Genomic DNA, 21,033 nt, shown 5'->3' with positions numbered 1-21,033 from the left:
CGTGGCAAATGATTAATGATGATGAAACAGGCTTCTTCTGGACCAGAAATCCAGAACATCTGATAGAGAAGAAGCACCTCAGTTAATCAGGCTGTGATCTCCTCCAGATCTCCTTGCTGCATTGTGCCTAACATAGCTAAAGGGGGCAGAAACATCCACTGCACCCTCCACTGAGCTCTACCATTAACTGTTATAATTGAAACTAGATTTTGGTAGGAAAAATGATGTATCTCTTTAAAAAAAAAAAAAAAAAGATGCTCTTGTGACCTTAACAGCTAGAAAAGGGGTATGATGCAGTAAGTAGTCATCTGCCCTCATTAAACACAGTGGCCCAGACTCTCGGCCTCTTTGAGGCCCTAGATTTAGAATAACCTTTATCATCTGATCGAAAGATAAATTTCATATGAACCAGATGCTTTTCTATATCAACAATCTCTCCCTCAACATGTTCTATAGGAAATGCTCATTTCACATTCTACTGTGAACTTGCTATCACTTATTTTGTGAAAAGTTGGCTCATGAAATAAAACACTTAATAAACACTTAACAATAAAACACTTAATAACAGGAATAATCATTAGTGCAAATCAAATTCTCAGTATATCAGTTTCCTTGACTTTCGATTAGGGATAATTAGACTTAACCGCTCTTACCTGATAAAGTGAGATGAGAGTTAAAAGTGATTTTCAACATTGAAGGACAGACCAAGTAAAGCAGCAATAATAACAGCAATAAATAGTAATACAATAATAATAGTACAATAAAAACTGTTTTATTCAGCACCTATATATTAGAGGCTCTACGCTAACTAAATACCTTACTTACATGGTTCTACAAAATTCATAGAACTAATTTACAAGTTAGGTATGATTATTATTTCAGATGAATAAAGACTTAGAGAGGTTAAGTAATTTGTCCAGTCATTAAGCTAGTAAATGAGAGCACTGTGATTAACGTTTGCAGCTCTAATCTATTGGTAGTGGCTTATACTGGTTGGGAACGTTGATGCAATGTCCAGGCATGGCCAGAGAGTATGTCAAGATTGATTAGTAATATCCGCCAGAAGTATGAGTAAGGACTGGGCAGAGCAGAACATAAGCTGCATATTTGTCTCTTGCATCACATCAAGATGATGTGACTTAGGGAGGAAAAAATGTTTGCTCCCTTTAAGTATCACAGTCTAAGGACCCTGTGCCCTGTGCCCAGTTTTAACAAAAAGCTGTATGGTTCCAAAGCGTACAGTGGCTGAGATGTGCCAGAGGCAGAGCTACTGGCTTCCCACAAATAACAATCATCCCCCTGGCCAAGCAGCTCCCCTACAGCTCCCCAGCAGTAGCATTGTCACATCACAACAAAGCGCCTTTGCCCTCAGACACATAGGCCCAATGGCTGGCACTGAGGGTTTCCCTGAAAAATGCACTGTCCTCTGTTTTGAGTCAGCCTTATTGTTCAGAGCTTAGGGAGTGAGGCTTATGTCCAGATATGGGACAATAATATGTGCTATGCTCTTGTTGCCAGTAATGTTGTGGGTCACCATGATACCTAAACTTTCAATTCTGCAGTGCTCTGAAATGACCTCCTCGTGCCCTAACCCTCAAAGTTTGGATACGTATTTATGCCTAACTCCAATACCACCTCCTCCGAAGTCTTGCAGCAGCAGCAGCCAGGGTCAGTGTATTGATTCTTGTCACCCCAGCATCTAGAACATTGCCAATAAATATTTAACAAATGAAAGGATTAATAGCTGTGCCAATACTTAAGAAATTAGGTATAGTTAAACTACAATGAGTTTTGAGACTCAGGAAGATAAAAAGGTAGTAATTATTCCAAAGTTACTTTCCTTGGATCTACTCTGATCATGTGTGAAGCACACAGTCTAGCAGCAAAATATAGTAGAGGAAGGGCTCAGCTTCCTGGGTGTGGTGGGCTTGACTCAGTGGGGAGAGACATGGTCCCTACAACGTACTGATGGTTCAGAAAAGTCATAGGTCTGGGGCTAAGGAGCAGAGACCGATGCATAGTGAAAGTGTGTCATTTGTGTGTTTCTTTCCTTTTGGCGTGTACAAAAGTCACTGACATATCTCCCACTGGTCTATGAAAGGCAGATAACTGATACAGTAAGTAGTTCACCAGCAGTGTCTATGACTAGATGTATTGGGTTGGCCAAGATTTGATAGCTACCAAATGTTAACTAGTATTCAAAAGTCTCCTGAAGTCTCTGGTGTGTTGTGTCTGCTGGGATGCTTTGGGGTGTAAATAATAAAAAGCAAAACTCCAAATAGCTTATACAGTAAGGAAGTTTTATCCCCAAAATGAGAAGTCTTGTGATGGGGTCACTGAAAGATTGGTTAACTCAGCAGCTCAGTCACATCTTGAAGGAATACTTTGCCATCCTCTCTGACTTAGCTTTGTCCTCAAGGTAGCTCCCTCCTGGTTGCAAGATGGCTTGCACTTCCAAGCAATATGTGGTAATGAGTAAGGAAACCTTTCCCAAAAAGGCCCCCAGCAGCCCCCTCCTCACACCACATTGGCTAGAATTGGGTCAGTGCCCATCTTAACAAATCACTGGTAAGGGAAGTGGGAAGTGGGAAGTTACTAAAACTTGCTTAGGTAATTAGGATTTATTCCTAAATTGAAGATAAGGTCACCTTCCTTAGGGGAATCATGAGTTGGGAGAACCTGGACAAAATCAGGGTTCTTTCAACACGGAGAAGGAGAAAGGGACTTGGCCCTTGAATAGGCAACCAACAGTGTCTGCTCTGTATGCAATAGACATGCCATATCCATATTTCCATAATACCTTCCATAGCAGCAAGTCAGTCCCCAGTTTGCTAATAATCTTAATTTGGTGATGGTGGCAACTTTTCCTATGAAAATTTAGCCATCATCTGGTGAGGTAAAGACAAACCATGAAAAATCAATTCAGGAAAGACGGCAAAATCTCCATTACCTGACGTTCCCAATGAAATCCAACTCCCCATTCCCAAATCGGGACAGCTTATTGACTGTAAAGGCTTAGGTCATTCCAGCAGGAGGGGACATTTCTTTGAGACAAGAAAGTGAAAAGGAGCAGCCTTCAAGTGAACATGGGGAAGAAAAGCTCCCTAAGAAGAGGAAAAGGCAGAAAACTGAAAGGATCAGAAAGTGTTGGAATGATTGGCTCACAGTGAGTGGGAAGAGAATGGCAGGAAGGAAGGTGGGTCATTCAGAGCCTTGCAGGTCCCACTAAGGAGTTGGGGGTTACATTCTAAGTACAGCGGGGAGACACTGAAGGATTAAACAAGATCTACAAATGTAAAATCATACCAATAATCCTATGCAGGATTGTTTTATATGTTGGAAAGAGTCACTCTGTTTAATGTAGGCCATATGTCATTAGAGAAGCTACTCACAAAATCCCCACTTAATAGACAGTTGCCAGGAATTTAACTTCATTACCTTGGTTCTGTGCAGAGTTGACCTTTAGTTCTCGCTGGTGGATGCATGTTTGTGGACGGGGTAGCCTAGTGGAATGACTTAGTCGGGGGCAGCACTTAAGACATTTTAAATAAATGATAATGCCTCTGAAAAGAAAGAAAACTCCTATTTCCCTGTTGGGTGAGGTTGCTGCTCATTTAAGTAGCTGTTCACTAGTTTATCTCCTGACTGTTTTTAATTTAATTTTCCTTTTTTAATTGGAGCATAGTTGAGTTACAATGTTATGTTAGTTTCTGGGGTACAGCAAAGTGATTCAGTTATACACACACATATATTATTCTTTTTCATAGTCTTTTCCAATATGGTTTATGATAAGATACTGAATATAGTTCCCTGTGCTATACAGTAGGAGCTTGGTGTGTATTTTATATATAGTAGTGTGTATCTGCTAATCCCAAACTCCTAATTTATCCCTCCCCCACCCCCTTTTCCCCTTTGGTAACCATAAATTTGTTTTCTATGCTAACTGACTTTTAGAACCTAAAAAGGGAGTGCTGCCAGAAATAGGATGGGTAAACACATCTCCCCCCCATGGTCAGCCAGCTCTCCTTTCAGTCATGCACGTGGCTTGTGAACTCTGGGACACATGCGTACGGGGTTCACTACGTGACGGAGGTTGCCTGTTCCAGTTGCCAAGTCCTTTCATACTTCATGTTACATCATTGAGCTCAACACACTCCAGAGCTCTCCTGTTTCCTTAGCAGTTCCTTGATAACAAGTCCATATGTCAGTTTTCTTTTCAACAATCTCACTTTTTCAACAGTCTTTGAGCACCCACGCCTATGTAGAGGCAAATACAATACAGGGCATTGAAGGACAGTGTTGGAGCGGTGTCAGTGAATGGTTATGGGAGCTCAGGGGCGTGAACCTGGATGGACTTCGGCGGGTGGAGGGGGGGTTCTGACAGCAGAGCTAAGCCTTCTTCCTCTGGCTTCTGTGAGAAAGACGGAATAGAGAGAGAGATTCAGGGAACAGAGCCAGGCGATTTGGAGAATGATTGGACAAAGGACAGAACTGAGATAATTCCAGGAGTTTTCAGCCAACCCCATCTCATCCCAAGGGATAGTTCTCAAGCTGAAAAACAAAGGTTATCAGAATTCTTGAGATCCTGCCCTGGATCCATTCCCCTTTTCCATGACCTCTTTTTGGAACACTGGTGCAGAATAAGTGGCATGGCCTTCAGAAGAAAGCACTGAGGAATTTTCCTACTCTTGTTTACAAAACATTTTTAAATGCTTCTGGGTAAATGCAAATGACGTGATGCCTCTCTACCTATTTCCTGCCGATGGCAGTCTTCTAAGAATGGTTAATGTCAGATGTGAAATTATTTTCCTGAATGTTGTTTCTTTTCTCTTTTCATTATGAAGTATATTCGGTGCTCTTCGAACTGGTGCTTATATGGTGTACATTTTGATGACCAAAGGCCTGAAGCATTCAGTTTGTGACCAGGGTTTTTACAATGGACCTGTCAGCAAATTCTGGGCTTATGCATTTGTGCTAAGCAAAGCACCCGAACTAGGTGAGTGTCTTCTCTCCTTACATTTCCTCCCCCAAACCCCCACCCCTTTGTAGCTACACACCCACAATATTTATGGAAAAACGAACAAAGAAATAATTTGAAGGTCCTGTTTTACTGGTTGCAGGAAAGTTACAATGAATGAATTTGCGTTCTTGACTAACTTCCACTGTTTTTTTTCTCTCCCCTCCTTCCCTCCTTTTAAATAATTGTACATTGAATAAGAAGAGCAGAATAGTTTACATAGAACATGCACGTATCCAAGCCTTACTGAAAACACACTTCCAGAGGCTTATAACATCTACCCAGCCCCTTCTCTGAGGCCATTAACAGCTGAGCTAATATTAGAATATTGGGAAAAGTTAGCCACACAGCTATTTCCCAGTCCCACATCGAAGCGTAATTTCAGCTCTGGAGTTTGGACGCAGACTAGGAAATTCAGCTTTTTGTTTGGGTATCCTCATGTTCTCATTAACGAAATATTAAGTGTTAGTTTCTGGTGTTGTTTAATTTTAATCATCAAAGAAATAGGCCTTAGGGAAATGTAGTTCATCTTCTAGAAACTAATCCAAAATACTGGGGCTAGAAATTAATCCAAAATCTATATATGTAGATTCCTAAGGTTTTTCCTTTAACTCTTTAATAGTCTTAATGTAAGTGTGGCACAAGTTAGCAGAAACAGTGAAAAATTAAGTAGCAAGTGTTTGACAAAGACACGGTTCCCCAGGAAAATATCTCTATTGCCAGAGAAAGGGATCCACCAGTGATAATAAGCTCTGAGTTCATCCATGAGCAGTGCTGGCCAGCATCTCACAAACTGGTACATATCCTTAGGGGACGCCTGTCCATCCTCTGGGTTTCTTTTTTTTTTTTTAATTATTAGCACCTTTAATTATTATTTATTTATTTATTTATTTTGGCTGTGTTGTGTCTTCGTTTCTGTGCGAGGGCTTCCTCTAGTTGCGGCAAGCGGGGGCCACTCTTCATCGCGGTGCGCGGGCCTCTCACTATCGCGGCCTCTCTTGTTGCGGAGCACAGGCTCCAGACGCGCAGGCTCAGTAGTTGTGGCGCACGGGCCCAGTTGCTCCGCGGCATGTGGGCTCTTCCCAGACCAGGGCTCGAACCCGTGTCTCCTGCATTGGCAGGCAGATTCTCAACCACTGCGCGACCAGGGAAGCCCCCTCTGGGTTTCTTAATGTTTTATCTGGAGTTAAGAATTGGCTTACTTAGTTCAAAATTTTTATTTATAGATTGTGTTCCGTCTCCTGTTTCTCCTAAAAAGGGGGTTAGAGGTCGTAATTTCACTATAAGCCACCTGCAGTATTAGCTATCAAGTCTTTCTGAAAGGTGCCCCTAGTTTGTGTCTGTGTCTGTTCACAGTGGATATGACGTTTCTCCGACGTGTGCATCCGCCACCTATATCCACTCTCCACCACAGGCTGTAGCCTGATGCCTACAGAGTGCTGACAATTGGTTTGAACTGTTGGTTTGACCACTGTCTTCCCAGGTCAAAGACAAAGGAAGAGCAGCGGGGGTGGGGGGAAAAAACTTTAGCGCTCACACACAGAGCCTGTGAAAACAGTCTTAGAGTGAAATGCATTAGTATGGGTTCATTCATTTATTCCTTTAATAAATTTTTTAAATTTATTTTTTATTGAAGTATAGTTGATTTACAATGTTGTGTTAATTTCTGCTATACAGCAAAGTGATTCAGTTATACATACCTAAACATTCTTTTTTTATATATTCTTTTCCATTATGGTTTATCACAGGATTTTGAATATAGTTCCCTGTGCTATACAATAGGACCTCGTTGTTTATCCATCCTATATATAATAGTTTGCATCTGCTAACCCCAAACTCGCACTCCATCCTTCCCCCGCCCACCCCTTCCCCTTGGCAACCACGAGTGTGTTCTCTATGTCTGTGAGTTTGTTTCTGTTTCGTAGATAAGTTCATTTGTGTTATATTTTAGATTCTACATATAAGTGATATCATATGGTATTTGTCTTTCTCTTTCTGACTTTCTTCACTTAGTATGATAATCTCTAGTCCCATCCATGTTGCTGGAAATGGCAATATTTTGTTTTTTATGGCTGAGTAGTATTCCATTGTATATATGTACCACATCTTCTTTATCTGTTCATCTGTTGATGGACATTTAGGTTGTTTCCATGTCTTGGCTATTGTGAATAGTGCTGCTCTGAACATAGGTGTGCATGTATCTTTTTGAATTATAGTTTTGTCTGACTCTATGCCCAAGAGTGGGATTGCTGGATCATATGGTAGCTCTATTTTTAGTTTTTTAAGGAACTTCCATACTGTTCTCCATAATGGCTGTACCAATTTACATTCCCACCGACAATGTAGGAGGGTTCCCTTTTGTCCACATACTTTCCAGCATTTGTTATTTATAGACTTTTTAATTATGGCCATTCTGACTGGTGTGAGGTGGTACATCATTGCAGTTTCGATTTGCATTTCTCTAATAATTAGCAATGTTGAGCATCTTTTCATGTGCCTGTTGGTCATCTGTATGTCTTCTTTGGAGAAATGTCTATTTACATCTTCTGCCCATTTTTCAATTGGGTTGTTTTTTTGTTGTTGAGTTGTATGAGCTGTTTGTATATTTTGGAGATTAAGCCCTTGTTGGTCACATCATTTGCAAATATTTTCTCCCAGTCTGTAGGTTGTCTTTTCGTTCTGTTTATGGTTTCCTTTGCTGTGCAAAAGCTTGTAAGTTTGATTAGGTCCCATTTGTTTACTTTTGCTTTTATTTCTATTGCCCTGGGAGACTGACCTAAGAAAACATTGGTAAGATTTATGTCAGAGAATGTTTTGCCTAAGTTTTACGGTGTCATGTCTTATATTTACGTCTTTAAGCCATTTTGAGTTTATTTTTGTGTATGGTGAGAGGGTGTGTTCTAACTTCATTGATTTACGTGTGGCTGTCCAACTTCCCCACACCCCTTCCCATTGTATATTCTTGCCTCCTTTGTCAAAGATTAATTGACCATAGGTGTGTGGGTCCTTTAATAAATTTATACTAAGCACCTACCATGGGCCAGGCATTTAAAACATTGAAATGGAATTGCTACTTTATCAAAAAAAGAAATTTATAATATGAATTTAATGAACCAGGCCCCCAGGCAGCTATTTTTAGTATTTGAATTAGGACCACTAGCTGCAACGTCTTAGGCCAGAGAAGTGTTTTTCAGACTTGGAGCTACAGACAATGCCTAAAAGTCTACAGATGTGTTTTTTAGGAATTTCAAAATTCTATGAGGATATTTCAATTTTGTGTCTTCATGTATGAATAAAAGAAAAGATTGTCTTGCCAGCTACATTTCTCATAGTGATTCTTTCTTCATTTAGAGTCATAGAGTCTCTGAGTCAGATCACTTTTCCTGAAACTGGTGTTGGTCTGAGAATGTGAGCATGTATTTTTTCTCTTGGGTTTTTGTGACATTTCCTTTCAAATAAATTCATATATTATTAAAGTTAGAGAATTATTCAAACTGAGAGATATCATATCCCCTTGACCCCTATACTTTATTCTGTATAATAAGTATCCTTATGAATCCCCCCTGTGTTTTTGATGAAAAATTGACTACAGATACATGAATACAGTAAATGTGTGAAACTTGACTCCCCTTACATACCACCCCGAACACCTTTACAATTTCCACCTCCCTACCCTCAACAAGTACTTTTTTTTTTAAATCAGAAAATGTGCCTCTATGCTTCTGGCCTTTAAGCCTCAAATTGCAAAGGAGCTACTTCAGTCTTTGCTTCTAGAAGTGCCTTTCCCTGCCAGGACTGCTTGTCTGTGTTCTGAGTTTTACCCAGTTGTGTTTGAGGGACTTGAGAATAAAATAGTCCCTTTTACCTTTTGAAGGAATAATATATTGAAGAGCCACCCTAACCCACTCATAGTGGTCATTTTCCTTCAACAACGTAAGTAGCCCTGTGCTGTCTGTCCTCCCAGCTTCCACTCCAGATGGACACCAACGTCTTAAGGTGGTGGACAAGTTAGGATTCGTGGATGAGAACTGTTAGTGCATCACTCAGAGGTACTTGTGCTATAATCCTCTGTCTTGTTGGAGTGTTGTTGGTCCTGAGGATGTTAGTGAATCACCTGTCTTAACTAATCTAGACCCGAACATGCCACTACCTCCTGCCCCCATGTAGACCTTGTAATTGGACACAATTCTGTTCCCTCTTGAGCCCAAAGGAGCTGTACTCTAGTCCCCTGTGCCACTGGCTTGATCATTGCTTTCCCTGGAGAAGCCTCATTCACCACAATAGTTTATAGGTTGGTTATCAAACAATCCATTCCTTCACACTTCAAACGTCAGATTGAAGTGTTGACAATGGGCTGAAGAGCTGAAAAAAAATTAAATCCCAAACTTGACACAGCTCAAAAATAATGAGGCTAGTGTGTGACACCAATTCTTCATGTAATTTCAGATCCGATATTTTCATGGTCTGAGTACCCTTTTTCATTTCTAAAATATGACTTGTTCTCTTTCAAATATCCTGGAGCTCACTTGATAGCAGTCTTCCCAAAGTAAACTGCTGAATCAAAACAGATCCAAAAATCAGTTCACCTAATTTAGTGAACATGTGTGCTTGGATGGTTTTTTGTTCGTTTGAGAAGTTAAATTCCTTCCCTGTTTTTCACCCTTAAAAAACTTTGTCACTACTATTTAATCAAGAAAGCTTTATGCATTTGGATTACTTAGAATTTTCCTTATTCTTCTTTTCAATTCTTCTTTTCAATTCTCTAAGATTCTGGACTCCCTATGTGTACCAGAAAGAAAAGGTCTTGTGAGAAAAAAAGAACAGTTCTTCAATGTTCAATACTGAAACTCTATTTCCCCCCCAAAACCTGCATGCCTGCAGTTTTCACTGAAGTAGTTTTTTATTGTGGCAAAACATACATAAACTTTGCCATTTCTAAGTGTACAAGGCTGCAGCATTAAGGACATTTGCATCGTTGTGCAACCATCACCACCATCCATCTCCAGCAGTTTTATCTTCCCCAACGGAAAGCTCTGTGCCTGTTAAACACTAACATTCCCCCTTCACTAGCCTCTTAATAGCGAGAAGGGCTTTCTGTGTCAGCAGAGAACAATGAGCTCATTTCAGTGAATTCCAGGGCTACAATCTACTAGAATAAGTAAGGGGAAGAGAGCCACCGACCTGCTTTGTGTGCCAAAATCTTTGAGTGACTACTGTTTGAATTATATTAAAACCTGCTGAGATTTTGTTTTGTTAAAACTTGGAAACATCTGCTCTGAGTCTAGGTCCTTGCTCAGTTGAGCTTGTCATTGTTTTTGAAACTCTGACTCAGCAGAGCTCCAGCTAACTCTCAGAAGAGAGGAGCACAGCCGTCTGTAACAAACCACACACACAGTGGGCTCTCCATCTCTTGGTGGCCATGCATGCCCCGGGGCTGCTAAATGCTCATGAACTTCTCCAGAGCTGCACACAGGGCTGCACTTAATAGCACGTGGGCAGAAGGCATAGTTCAGGAGGAATACTTAGGTATGGGATCACCAGGTCCTGCCTGCAGGCTGGCTCTTGACGGAAAATAGCTGAACCAAAGGTTAGAGAGACTGGTAAAGAACATGAGCCAGAGGAAACTAAGATATGTGACACGGCCGAAACGTTCATGAGTCAGAAGTCCCACTGCTTACACTTGGCCAAAATTCTTTCCATAATGCTAACAGGACCTTTGGCCAAGAAAGATTGGTTGGCCAACATTGCATCCACAGTCCCTATCTTTTGTTTGTATTTCTAGGTCACTCTGTAGCTTTTGACAGGCCTGGAAGTGCCATCGTCTTGGTATAACTGGCTCATGACAAATTAAATGAGTTATTAAGTGGTTTTCCCCAGAGGAAAAATAATTCATAACTGCCAGAGTTGCATGACTGTTGCATCTCAGCTGCGATAGCAAAAGAACCATGAGAGATCTTGGGGAGCTCTTTCTGGAACCCCACCAGCTCCCTCTCACCTAAGGAAAACTACCCTTCTCTGGGTTGGTGGCCTGCTTGGGGACGGTAACCTTGATATGGCATTGGAATGCTACTTCTGAGAGGCTCAGGGCCATTACTGGAAGATCCTCATCTTTGTCACTCCATCTATCATCCTGCATATCTGTTCTGAGAAAAATTCTTATGTGTATCTAAGTTAATTTCATTTTGAAGATCTCATGACATGTCCTTTGCCCCCACCTCCCCGTATTAAATGGAAACACCTAGTGTGTCTCAGATCAAGCCTGAGACCACCACCCCGACTCAGACAGGAAAAACACAAAGCTATGTTCAATTCCAGATTTGTAGCTTCTGTGTTAGCCCATTCTAATATGGTCTGTGTTTCGTCCCCTACCACTCTTCCCACACTGAAATCGTTCTTTAGACAATTAAGTTTTAACATAAAAGTGGTGATAGAGTTAAAATTAAATCTAAAGAATTTAAAATTTAAAATGCTCATTACTTTAAGGCAAATAACTTTTATTATAATATGTTTGAATATTGTACAGGATTTATATTTATTGTAGTTAATACTTAGAGACTCATAAAAAAAATCTCAATTACGAATGAATAAATTTGTTTTTAACGTACAATTCCTTGGACTTCTACCTTCTTTCCACTGGGAACAAAGGTAGGCTGGAATTACTGTGCCTACATTATAGTCCATAGAAGGAAGGGAGGCGCAGAGTAGTAATTACACAGAAATAGTGGATCTTTGACAAGCACACAAAGATAGCACAGTGTAACATAAGTAAGTAGACCCCAGGTCTCCTAACACTAGTTGTGTCCCTTAAGCATACAAGTGAGAGTTACCATCACCATCGATCGTTATTAGTCGGTCTGACATTTACAGGCTTAATATGTTAGGCATCTCATAATAGAGAAGAGGACTTCAAAGAAAATTTTATAAGAGGTTCAGAAATGCAGCAGCTGGAAATTTTCCTTTTCTGTTCTAAACAAATAAGAAATAATAATGTTGGGGTATTTTGTTTGTTTTTTGTTGTTGTTGTTGTTTTCATATTCCCTAGGTAGCAGCTGACTTTATTTTTTATTGAAGAAGAGCTGATTTACAATCTTGTGTTAGTTTCAGGTATACAGCAAAGTGATTCAGTTATTTTTTTTTCAGATTTTTTTCCATTATAGGTTATTACAAGATATTGAATAGAGTTCCCTGTGCTATACAGTAAATCTTTATTGTTTACCTAACTTATCCCTCACCCTGCCCCCACTTTCCCCTTTGGTAACCATAAGTTTGTTTTGTATGTCTGTGAGTCTGTTTTTGCTTGGTAAATGAATTCATTTGTATATATTTTAGATTCCACATGTGACAGCATATAATATTCGTCTTTGTCTGACTTCACTTAGTGTGGTATTCTTTAGGTCCATCCATGTTGTTGCAAATGGCAATATTTCATTCTTTTTTATGGCTGAGTAATATTCCATCACATATATACACCACATCTTCTTTATCCATTTCATCTGTTGATGGACACTTGGGTTGCTTATAGTGTGGCTGTGGACACTGGGGTGCCTGTATCTTTTCGAATTAGAGATTTTGTCTTTTCAGGATGTATGCCCAGGAGCAATATTCCTGGGTCATATGGTAGCTCTATTTTTACTTTTTCTTTTTTAAATATTTATTTATTTATTTTTTCGGTTGTGCCGGGTCTTAGTTGTGGCAGGCAGGCTCCTTAGTTGTGGCATGCAAACTCTTAGTTGCGGCATGCATGTGTGATCTAGTTCCCTGACCAGGGATCAAACCTGGGCCCCCTGCACTGGGAGCGTGGGGTCTTATCCACTGCGCCACCAGGGAAGTCTCTATTTTTACTTTTTTGAGGAACCTCCATATTGTTCTCCATAATGGCTATACCCATTTACATTCGCACCAACAGTGTAGGAGGGTTCCCTGATGACAGTCATTCTGATTGGTGTGAAGTGATACCTCATTGTAGTTTTGTTTTGCACTATAAGAAGTAATAATGTTTAACAGTTCAGTAGGGAAATAAACTAATAGCTCCTGCTGAATGGAATAGGGCACCACCTGTATTATTCCAACCACAGCCATCAGAACCTTAAAAGTCTTTCCAAGATCCAGAATTATCTGACCTTCCTTTGTATGAGATGTTTTAGGGCATCCTTGAAGTATGAGGGATAAGACAAGGGTAAGTACTAAGTTCCCTTGTGCTTAATTAAATTTCAGAATAAGAAGAGGGACCACCTAGATCTCCTTGTTACACAAAAAGAAGTCAAGTTCGAGTTCACCAAAGGTCATGAAGGATATTGGTTTTTCCCATATCTGAAAACCACAGAGATAGGAAAGAGAATGAAGCATCTGCCTGCATTAATCCTGTTTCTGTCTCATATGGGACAGAAACAGGATTTATGCAGGCAGATGTTTTTTCTTTTTTGGACTCGTTAATGGAATCAGGTGTATTTGTTACTGTGCTTGCTCTTCATCCATTTTTATGTAAGTGTTCTAAAGTATATTTTTCAGAATTCCTAGACTTTTAAGAGAATCACTGCAGATTAATAGCATCTACTCCCTGAGCACCATTCTTGCTTCTATAATATGAATTCTCTACCTTAGAAACAGTGATCTTTTGGATAGTCAAAATAGCTCAGGTGGGAGAGCATTAGACTGAAAAAACAGTGGCCTTTTTCTTCAAGGGGGATAATGTTAGTAAAATTTTGGATAGATCCTGGAAAGCTTTTTCAAAGTTAATTCCATTAAAAATGTGTGTCATTCTCAGTTTTTTATCACCTGATTCATTGGTACCAAAATATTCCTATTATCCTCTTCAGTAAATACAGTAGAAGATAAATTTTTTTCTCCTTTCCTATTTTTGCCTTTTGTTTATTTAATTTTTTTAAATTTAATTTTTATTTTATATTAGTGTATAGTTGATTTACAATGTTGGGTTATTTTCAAGTGTACAGCAAAGTGATTCACTTATAAATATACATATAACCATTCTTTTTCAAGTTCTTTTCCCAAATAAGTTATTACAGAGTATTGAGTAGAGTTCCCTGTGCTATACAGTAGGTTCTTGTTGATTATTTATTTTATATATAGTAGTGTGTATCTGTTAATCTTAAACTCCTAATTTATCCCTCCCCCTGCCTTTTCCCTTTGGTAACCATAAGTTTGTTTTCGAAGTCTGTTTCTGTTTTGTAAATAAGTTCATTTGTATCATTTTAAGATTCCACATGTAAGTGATACCATGTGATATTTGTCTTTCTCTGTCTGACTTACTTCACTTAATATGATAATCTCTAGGTCCATCCATGTTGCTGCAAATGGCATTATTTCATTCTTTTTATGACTGAGTAATATTCCATTGTATATATGTACCACATCTTCTTTATCCATTCCTCTGTCAATGGACATTTATGTTGCTTCCATGTCTTGGCTATAGTAAATAGTAATAGTGCTGCAATAAACACTGGGGTGCATGTATCTTTTCAAATTATGTTTTTTTCTGGATATATGCCCAGGAGTGGGATTGCTGGATCATATGGTAGTTCTATTTTTCATTTTTTAAGGAACCTCCATACTGTTCTCCACGGTGGCTCTACCAATTTACATTCCCACCAACAGTGTAGGAGGATTCCCTTTTCTCCATACTCTCTCCAGCATTTATTGTTTGTAGACTTTAAAAAAATGTCATTGGAGTATAGTTGATTTACAATGTAGTATTAGTTTCAGGTGTACAGCAAACTGAATCAGTTATACATATACATATTCCACTCTTTTTTTTTTTTTAGATTCTTTTCCCATATAGCCCATTACAGAGTATTGAGTAGAGCTCCCTGTGCTATACAGCAGGTTCTTATTAGTTATTTATTTTATATATAGTAGTATGTATATGTTAATCCCAATCTCTCAATTTATCCCTCCACCCTCTTATCCCCTGGTAACCATAAGTTTGTTTTCTACATCTGTGAATGTACTTCTGTTTTGTAAATAAGTTCCATATATACAATGGAAGATTACTCAGCCATAAAAAAGTACAAAATAATGCCACTTGCAGCAACATGGATGGACCTAGAGATTGTCATACTGACTGAAGTAAGTCAGACACAGAAAGACAAATATATGATATTCCTTACATGTAGAATCTAAAAAAAAAAGGTGTTGTTTGTAGACTTTTTGATGATGGCCATTCTGATCAGTGTGAGGTCATACCTCATTGTAGTTTTGACTTGCATTTCTCTAATACTTATAGTGATGTTGAGCATTTTTTCATGTGCTTTTTGGCCATCTGTATGTCTTCTTTGGAGAAATGTCTATTTACACCTACTGCCCATTTTTTGATTGGGTTGTTATTTCGATATTGAGCTGCATGAGCTGTTTGTATATTTTGGAGATTAATCCCTGTCGATCACTTCATTTGCAAATATTTCCTCCCATTCTGTGGGTTGTCTTTTCATTTTGTTTGTGGTTTCCTTTGCTGTGCAAAAGCTTTTAAGTTTAATTAGGTCCTATTTGTTTATTTTTGTTTTTATTTCCATTACTCTAGGAGCTGGATCAAAAAAAGATTTTGCTGTGATTTATGTCAAAGAGTGTTCTCCCTATGTTTTCCTCTAAGAGTTTTATAGTATCCAGTCTTATATTTAGGTCTTTAATCCATTTTGAGTTTATTTTTGTGTATGGTGTTAAAGAATGCTCTAGTGTCATTCTTTTACATGTAGCTGTCCAGTTTTCCCAGCACCACTTACTGAAGAGACTGTCTCTTCCCCATTGTATATTCTTGCATCGTTTGTCATAGATTAATTGACCATAGGTGCGTGGGTTTATTTCTGGGCTTTCTATCCTGTTCCGTTGATTTTTTGTGCCAGTGCCATACTGTTTTGATGACTGTAGCCTTGTAGTATAGTCTGAAGTCAGGGAGCCTGATTCCTCCAGCTTCGTTTTTCTTTCTCAGGATTGCTTTGGCTATTTGGGGTCTTTTGTGTCTCCATATAAATTTTAAGATTTTTTGTTCTAGGTCTATGAAAAATGCCATTGGTAATTTAATAGGAATTGCATTGAATCTGTAGATTGCATTCAATAGTATAGTCATTTTGACAATATTCATTCTTCCAATCCAAGAACATGGTATATCTTTCCATCTGTTTGTGTCATCTTCAATTTCTTTCATCAGCATCTTATAGTTTTTGGAGTACAGGTCTTTTGCCTCCTTAGGTAAGTTTATTCCTAGGTATTTTATTCTTTTTGATGTGATGGTAAATGGGATTGTTTCCTGTATTACTCTTTCTGATCTTTTGTTGTTAGTGTATACAAATGCAACAAATTTCTGTGTATTAATTTTGTAACCTGCAACTTTACCAAATTCATTGATTAGCTCTAGTAGTTTTCTGGTAGCATCTTTAGGATCCTCTATGTATAGTATCATGTCCTCTGCAAACAGTGACAGTTTTACTTCTTCTTTTCCAATTTGTATTCCTTTTATTTTTTTTCCCTCTGGTTGCTGTGGCTAGGACTTCCAAAACTATGTTGAATAAAAGTGGTGAGAATGAACATTCTTGTCTTGTTCCTGCCCTTAGAGGAAATGATTTCAGCTTTTCACCATTGAGTATGATATTAGCTGTGGGTTTGTCATATATGACCTTTATTATGTTGAGGTGTATTCCCTCTATGCCCACATTCTGGAGAGTTTATCATAAATGGGTGTTGAACTTTGTCAAAAGCTTTTTCTATTGAGATGATCATCTGGTTTTTATTCTTCAGTTTATTAATGTGGTGTATCACAATGATAGATTTGCAAATATTGAAAAATCCTTGCATCTCTGGGATAAATCCCACTTGATCATGGTGTGTATGATCCTTTTAATGTATCATTGGATTTGGTTTGCTAGTATTTTGTTGAGGATTTTTCTGTCTATGTTCATCATTGATATTGACCTGTAATTTGTGTGTGTGTGTGTGGTATCTTTGTCTGGTTTTTAGTATCAGGGTGATGGTGGCCTCATAGAAGGAGTTTGGGAGTGTTCCTTCCTCTGCAATATTTTTGGAATAGTTTCAGAAGAATAGGTGTTAACTCTTCTCTAAATGTTTGATAGAAGTCACCTGTAAAGCCATCTGGGCCTGAACTTTTGTTTGCTGGAAGAGTTTAATCACAGTTTCAATTTCATTACTTGTGATTGGTCTGTTCATATTTTCTATTTCTTCCTGGTTCAGTCTTGGAAGTTTGTACCTTTCTAAGAATTTGTCCATTTCTTCTAGGTTATCCATTTTATTGGCATATCGTTGCTTGTAATAGCCTCTTATGATCCTATGTATTTCTGTGTTGTCAATTGTAACTTCTTTTTTATTTCTAATTTTATTGATTTGAGCCCTCTCCCTTTTTTTCCTTGATGAGTTTGGCAAAAGGTTTATCAATTTTGTTTATCTTTTCAAAGAGTCAGATTCTAGTTTCATCGATCTTTTCTATTGTTTTCTGCATCTCTATTTCATTTATTTCTGCTCTGATCTTTATTATTTCTTTCCTTCTATTAACTTTGGGTTTTGTTTGTTCTTCCTTCTCTAATTGCTATAGGTGTAAGGTTAGGTTGTTTATTTGAGATTTTTTCTTGTTTCCTCAGGTAAGCTTGTATCGCTATAAACTTCCCTCTTAGTACTGCTTTTGCTGCATCCCATAGGTTTTGGATCATTGAGTTTTTGCTTTCAGTTGTTTCTAGGAATTTTTTTATTTCCTCTTGGATTTCTTCAGCAATCCCTTGGTTGTTTAGTAACATATTGTTTAACCTCCACATTTTTGTGTTTCTTACAGTTTTTTTTTTTTCTTGTAATTGATTTCTAATCTCATAGCATTGTGGTCAGAAAAGATGCTTGATATGATTTCAATTTTCTTAAATTTACTGAGGCTTGCTTTGTGGCCCAGCATGTATATGCCCTGAAGAATGTTCCATGTGCACTTGAGAAGAATGTGTAGTCTGCTGCTTTTGGATGGAATGCTCTGTAAATATCAATTAAGTCCATCTGATCTAATGTGTTATTTAAGGCCTGTGTTTCCTTATTGATTTTTCTCTGGATGATCTGTCCATTGATGTAAGTGGGGTGTTAAAGTCCCCCACTATTATTGTGTTATTGTCAATTTCTCCTTTTATGGCTGTTAGCATTTGCCTTATGTGTTGAGGTGCTCCTATGTTGGGTGCATATATATTTACAATTGTTATCTCTTCTTCTTGGATTGATCCCTTGATCATTATGTAGTGTCCTTCTTTGCCTCTTTAAACGGTCTTTATTTTAAAGTCTATTTTGTCTGATATGAGTATTGCTACTCCAGCTTTCTTTTGATTTCCATTTGCATGGAATACCTTTTTCTATCCTCTAACTTTCAGTCTGTATGTGTCCCTAAATCTGAAGTGGGTCTCTTATGGACAGCATATATACGGGTCTTATTTTTGTATCCATTCAGCCAGTCTATGTCTTTTGGTTGGAGCATTTAATCCATTTACATTTTAAGGTAGTTATCAATATTATGTTCTATTGCCATCTTGTCAATTGTTTTGGATTTGTTTTTGTAGGTCTTTATTCTTCCCTTCATTTTTTGTTCCCTTCTCGTGATTTGATGACTATTTTTAGAGTTGTATTTGGATTGCTTTTTCTTTTGTGTGTGTTTATCTATTGCAGATTTTTGGTTTGCAGTTACTATGAGGTTTTGATATAGCTGTCTATATACAGATAAGATTGAAATTAAGAGACCAGCAACTTAAAACAAATGCATTTCCAATATCCTGCATTTGTACTCTCCTCTCCTCATGATTACTCATTTTGACATCTTATTTGTGTGTGGATGATTTCCTACCTTTACTGTGTGTTTGCCTTTACCAGCAAGCTTTCCCATTTGTAATTTTCCTGTTTCTAGTTGTTGCCTTTTCTTTTCCGCCTAGAGAAGTTCTTTTAGCATTTGTTGTAAAGCTGGTTTGGTGGGGCGGAATTCTCTTAGCTTTTGCTTGTCTGTAAAGCTTTTGATTTTTCCATCAAATCTGAATGAGAGCCTTGCTGGATAAAGTATTCTTGGTTGTAGTTTTTTCCCTTTCATCACTAAATATATCATGCCACTTCCTTCTGGCCTGCAGAGTTTCTGTTGAAAGATCAGCTGATAACCTTATGGGGATTCCCTTGTATGTTATTTGTTGCTTTTCCTTTGTTGCTTTTAATATTTTTTCTTTGTCATTAGTTTTTGTCAGTTTGATTAGTATGTGTCTCAGCATGTTCCTCCTTGGGATTATCCTGTATGGGACTCTCTGCACTTCCTGGACTTGAGTGTTTCCTTTCCTACGTTAGGGAAGTTTTAGGCTATAATCTCTTCAAATAATTTCTCAGGCCCTTTCTCTCTCTCTTCTCCTTCTGGGACCCCTATAATGCGAATGTTGGTGCATTTAATGTTGTCCCAGAGGTCTCGTAGACTGTCCTCATTTCTTTTCATCTTTCTTTATTCTGTTCCACAGCAGCGATTTCCACCAATCTGTCTTGCACCTCACTTATTTATTCTTCTGCCTCATTTATTCTGCTAGTGATTCCTTCTAGTGTGTTTTTCCTTTCAGTTATTGTATTGTTCATCTCTGTTTGTTTGTTCTTTAAAGCTTCCAGCTCTTTATTAAACATTTTTTGTATCCTCTCAGTCTATGCCTCCATTGTTTTTCCAAGATCTTGGATCATCTTTACCATCATTACTCTGAATTCTTTTTTGGGTAGATTGTCTATCTCCATTTCACTTAGTTCTCTTGTGTTTTACCTTGTTCCTTCATCTGGAACATATTTCTCTGCCATCTCATTTTGCCTAACATTTTGTGTTTGTGGTCTCCGTTCCTCAGGCTACAAGACTGTAATTCTTGGTTCTGGTGTCTGCTCCCTGGTGGGTGAGGTTGGGCCAGGGACTTGTGTAGGCTTCCTGGTGGGAGGGACTGGTGCATGCCCACTGGTGGGTAGAGCTGGGTCTTGTCCCTGTTGTGGGCAGGGCCATGTCAAGGTGTGTGTTTAGAGGTGGCTGTGAGCTCAGTACAACTTTAGGCACCCTGTCTGCTGATGGGTGGGGCCAGGTCTTGTTGCCAAAATGGCGACCTCTGGGAGAGCTCATGCCAAGGAGTGTTCTCTGGGGTGTCTGCCATCAGTGTCCTTGCCCCCATAGTGACCACAGCCTTGCCCCCGCAGGAGACTCTCCAAGAGCAGCAGGTAGGTCTGGCTCAGGGTCATATGAAATCAGTGCATTGCCTTGGGTCCCAGTGCAGGTGAAACCTTGTGTGCACCCTCCAAGAATGGAGTCTCTGTTTCCCCCAGTCCTGTGGAGCTCCTGCACTCAAGCCCTGCTGGCCTTCAAAGCCAAATGCTCTGCTGGCTCATTCTCCTGATGCCAGACCCCCAGGCTGGGGAGCCTGATGTGGGGCTCAGAACTCTCACTCCTGTGAGAGAACCTCTGCAATATACTTTTGCAGTCTGTGGGTCGCCCACCCAGCGGTTGTGGGATTAAATTATATCGCAGAAGCACGCCTCCTACCGTCTCATTGTGGCTTCTTCTTTGTCTTTGGGTGAAGAATATCTTTTTTGGTAGGTTCAAGTCTTTTTTGTCGATGGTTGTTCAGCAGTTAGTTGTGATTTTGGTGTTTTTGTGAGAGGAGGTGAGCTCAAGTCCTTCCTCTCCGCCATCTTGTCTCTCATCCCAGAATAGCCTTTTGTTTAAACTTTACTTCTCTAACTAACTTCCACATGTCAAGGCTTCACATTTTATTGGGAGCTTACAAAGATATGTTTTTAAAGAGTACCTTTGTCATGTACCAAAGAAAAGTGTCTTTACTACTCCAGAGAGGCCTAAGAACATTTTGCTGGGCACTTGAATTCTAATTTGTTTCTCTTGATTGATTAATAAGTATCACTTGACTCTTCCAGGTGATATTTCCTAAAATGCATGGCTGAGTTGGAAATGGACAACATGGTTACTAGTGTCCCTTCCAAATTAATATGATTTTGTGCAAAACACCTTTCTGAAAGTAACATTT

The 21,033-nt window shown here is 38.9% G+C and overlaps 1 protein-coding gene across 5 annotated transcripts in view; it reads left to right on the top strand.

Annotated features, from left to right (window-relative positions):
* ELOVL6 (ELOVL fatty acid elongase 6) overlaps positions 1-21,033 on the top strand; it is a 155,825-nt gene that overhangs the window by 130,177 nt on the left and 4,615 nt on the right. For all 5 annotated transcript variants that reach the window (XM_082389204.1, XM_082389203.1, XM_082389205.1 and 2 more), the window contains one exon: positions 4,845-4,996. In XM_082389204.1, coding sequence (XP_082245330.1) covers positions 4,845-4,996 — 152 coding nt within the window. The remainder of the gene's footprint in view (positions 1-4,844; positions 4,997-21,033) is intronic.

Source organism: Balaenoptera borealis, assembly GCF_965194805.1.
Source record: "Balaenoptera borealis genome assembly, chromosome: 4".
Taxonomy (NCBI): domain Eukaryota; kingdom Metazoa; phylum Chordata; class Mammalia; order Artiodactyla; family Balaenopteridae; genus Balaenoptera; species Balaenoptera borealis.
Note: the sequence above shows the minus strand (reverse complement) of the source record. Positions and strands in the feature narration are given on the sequence as shown.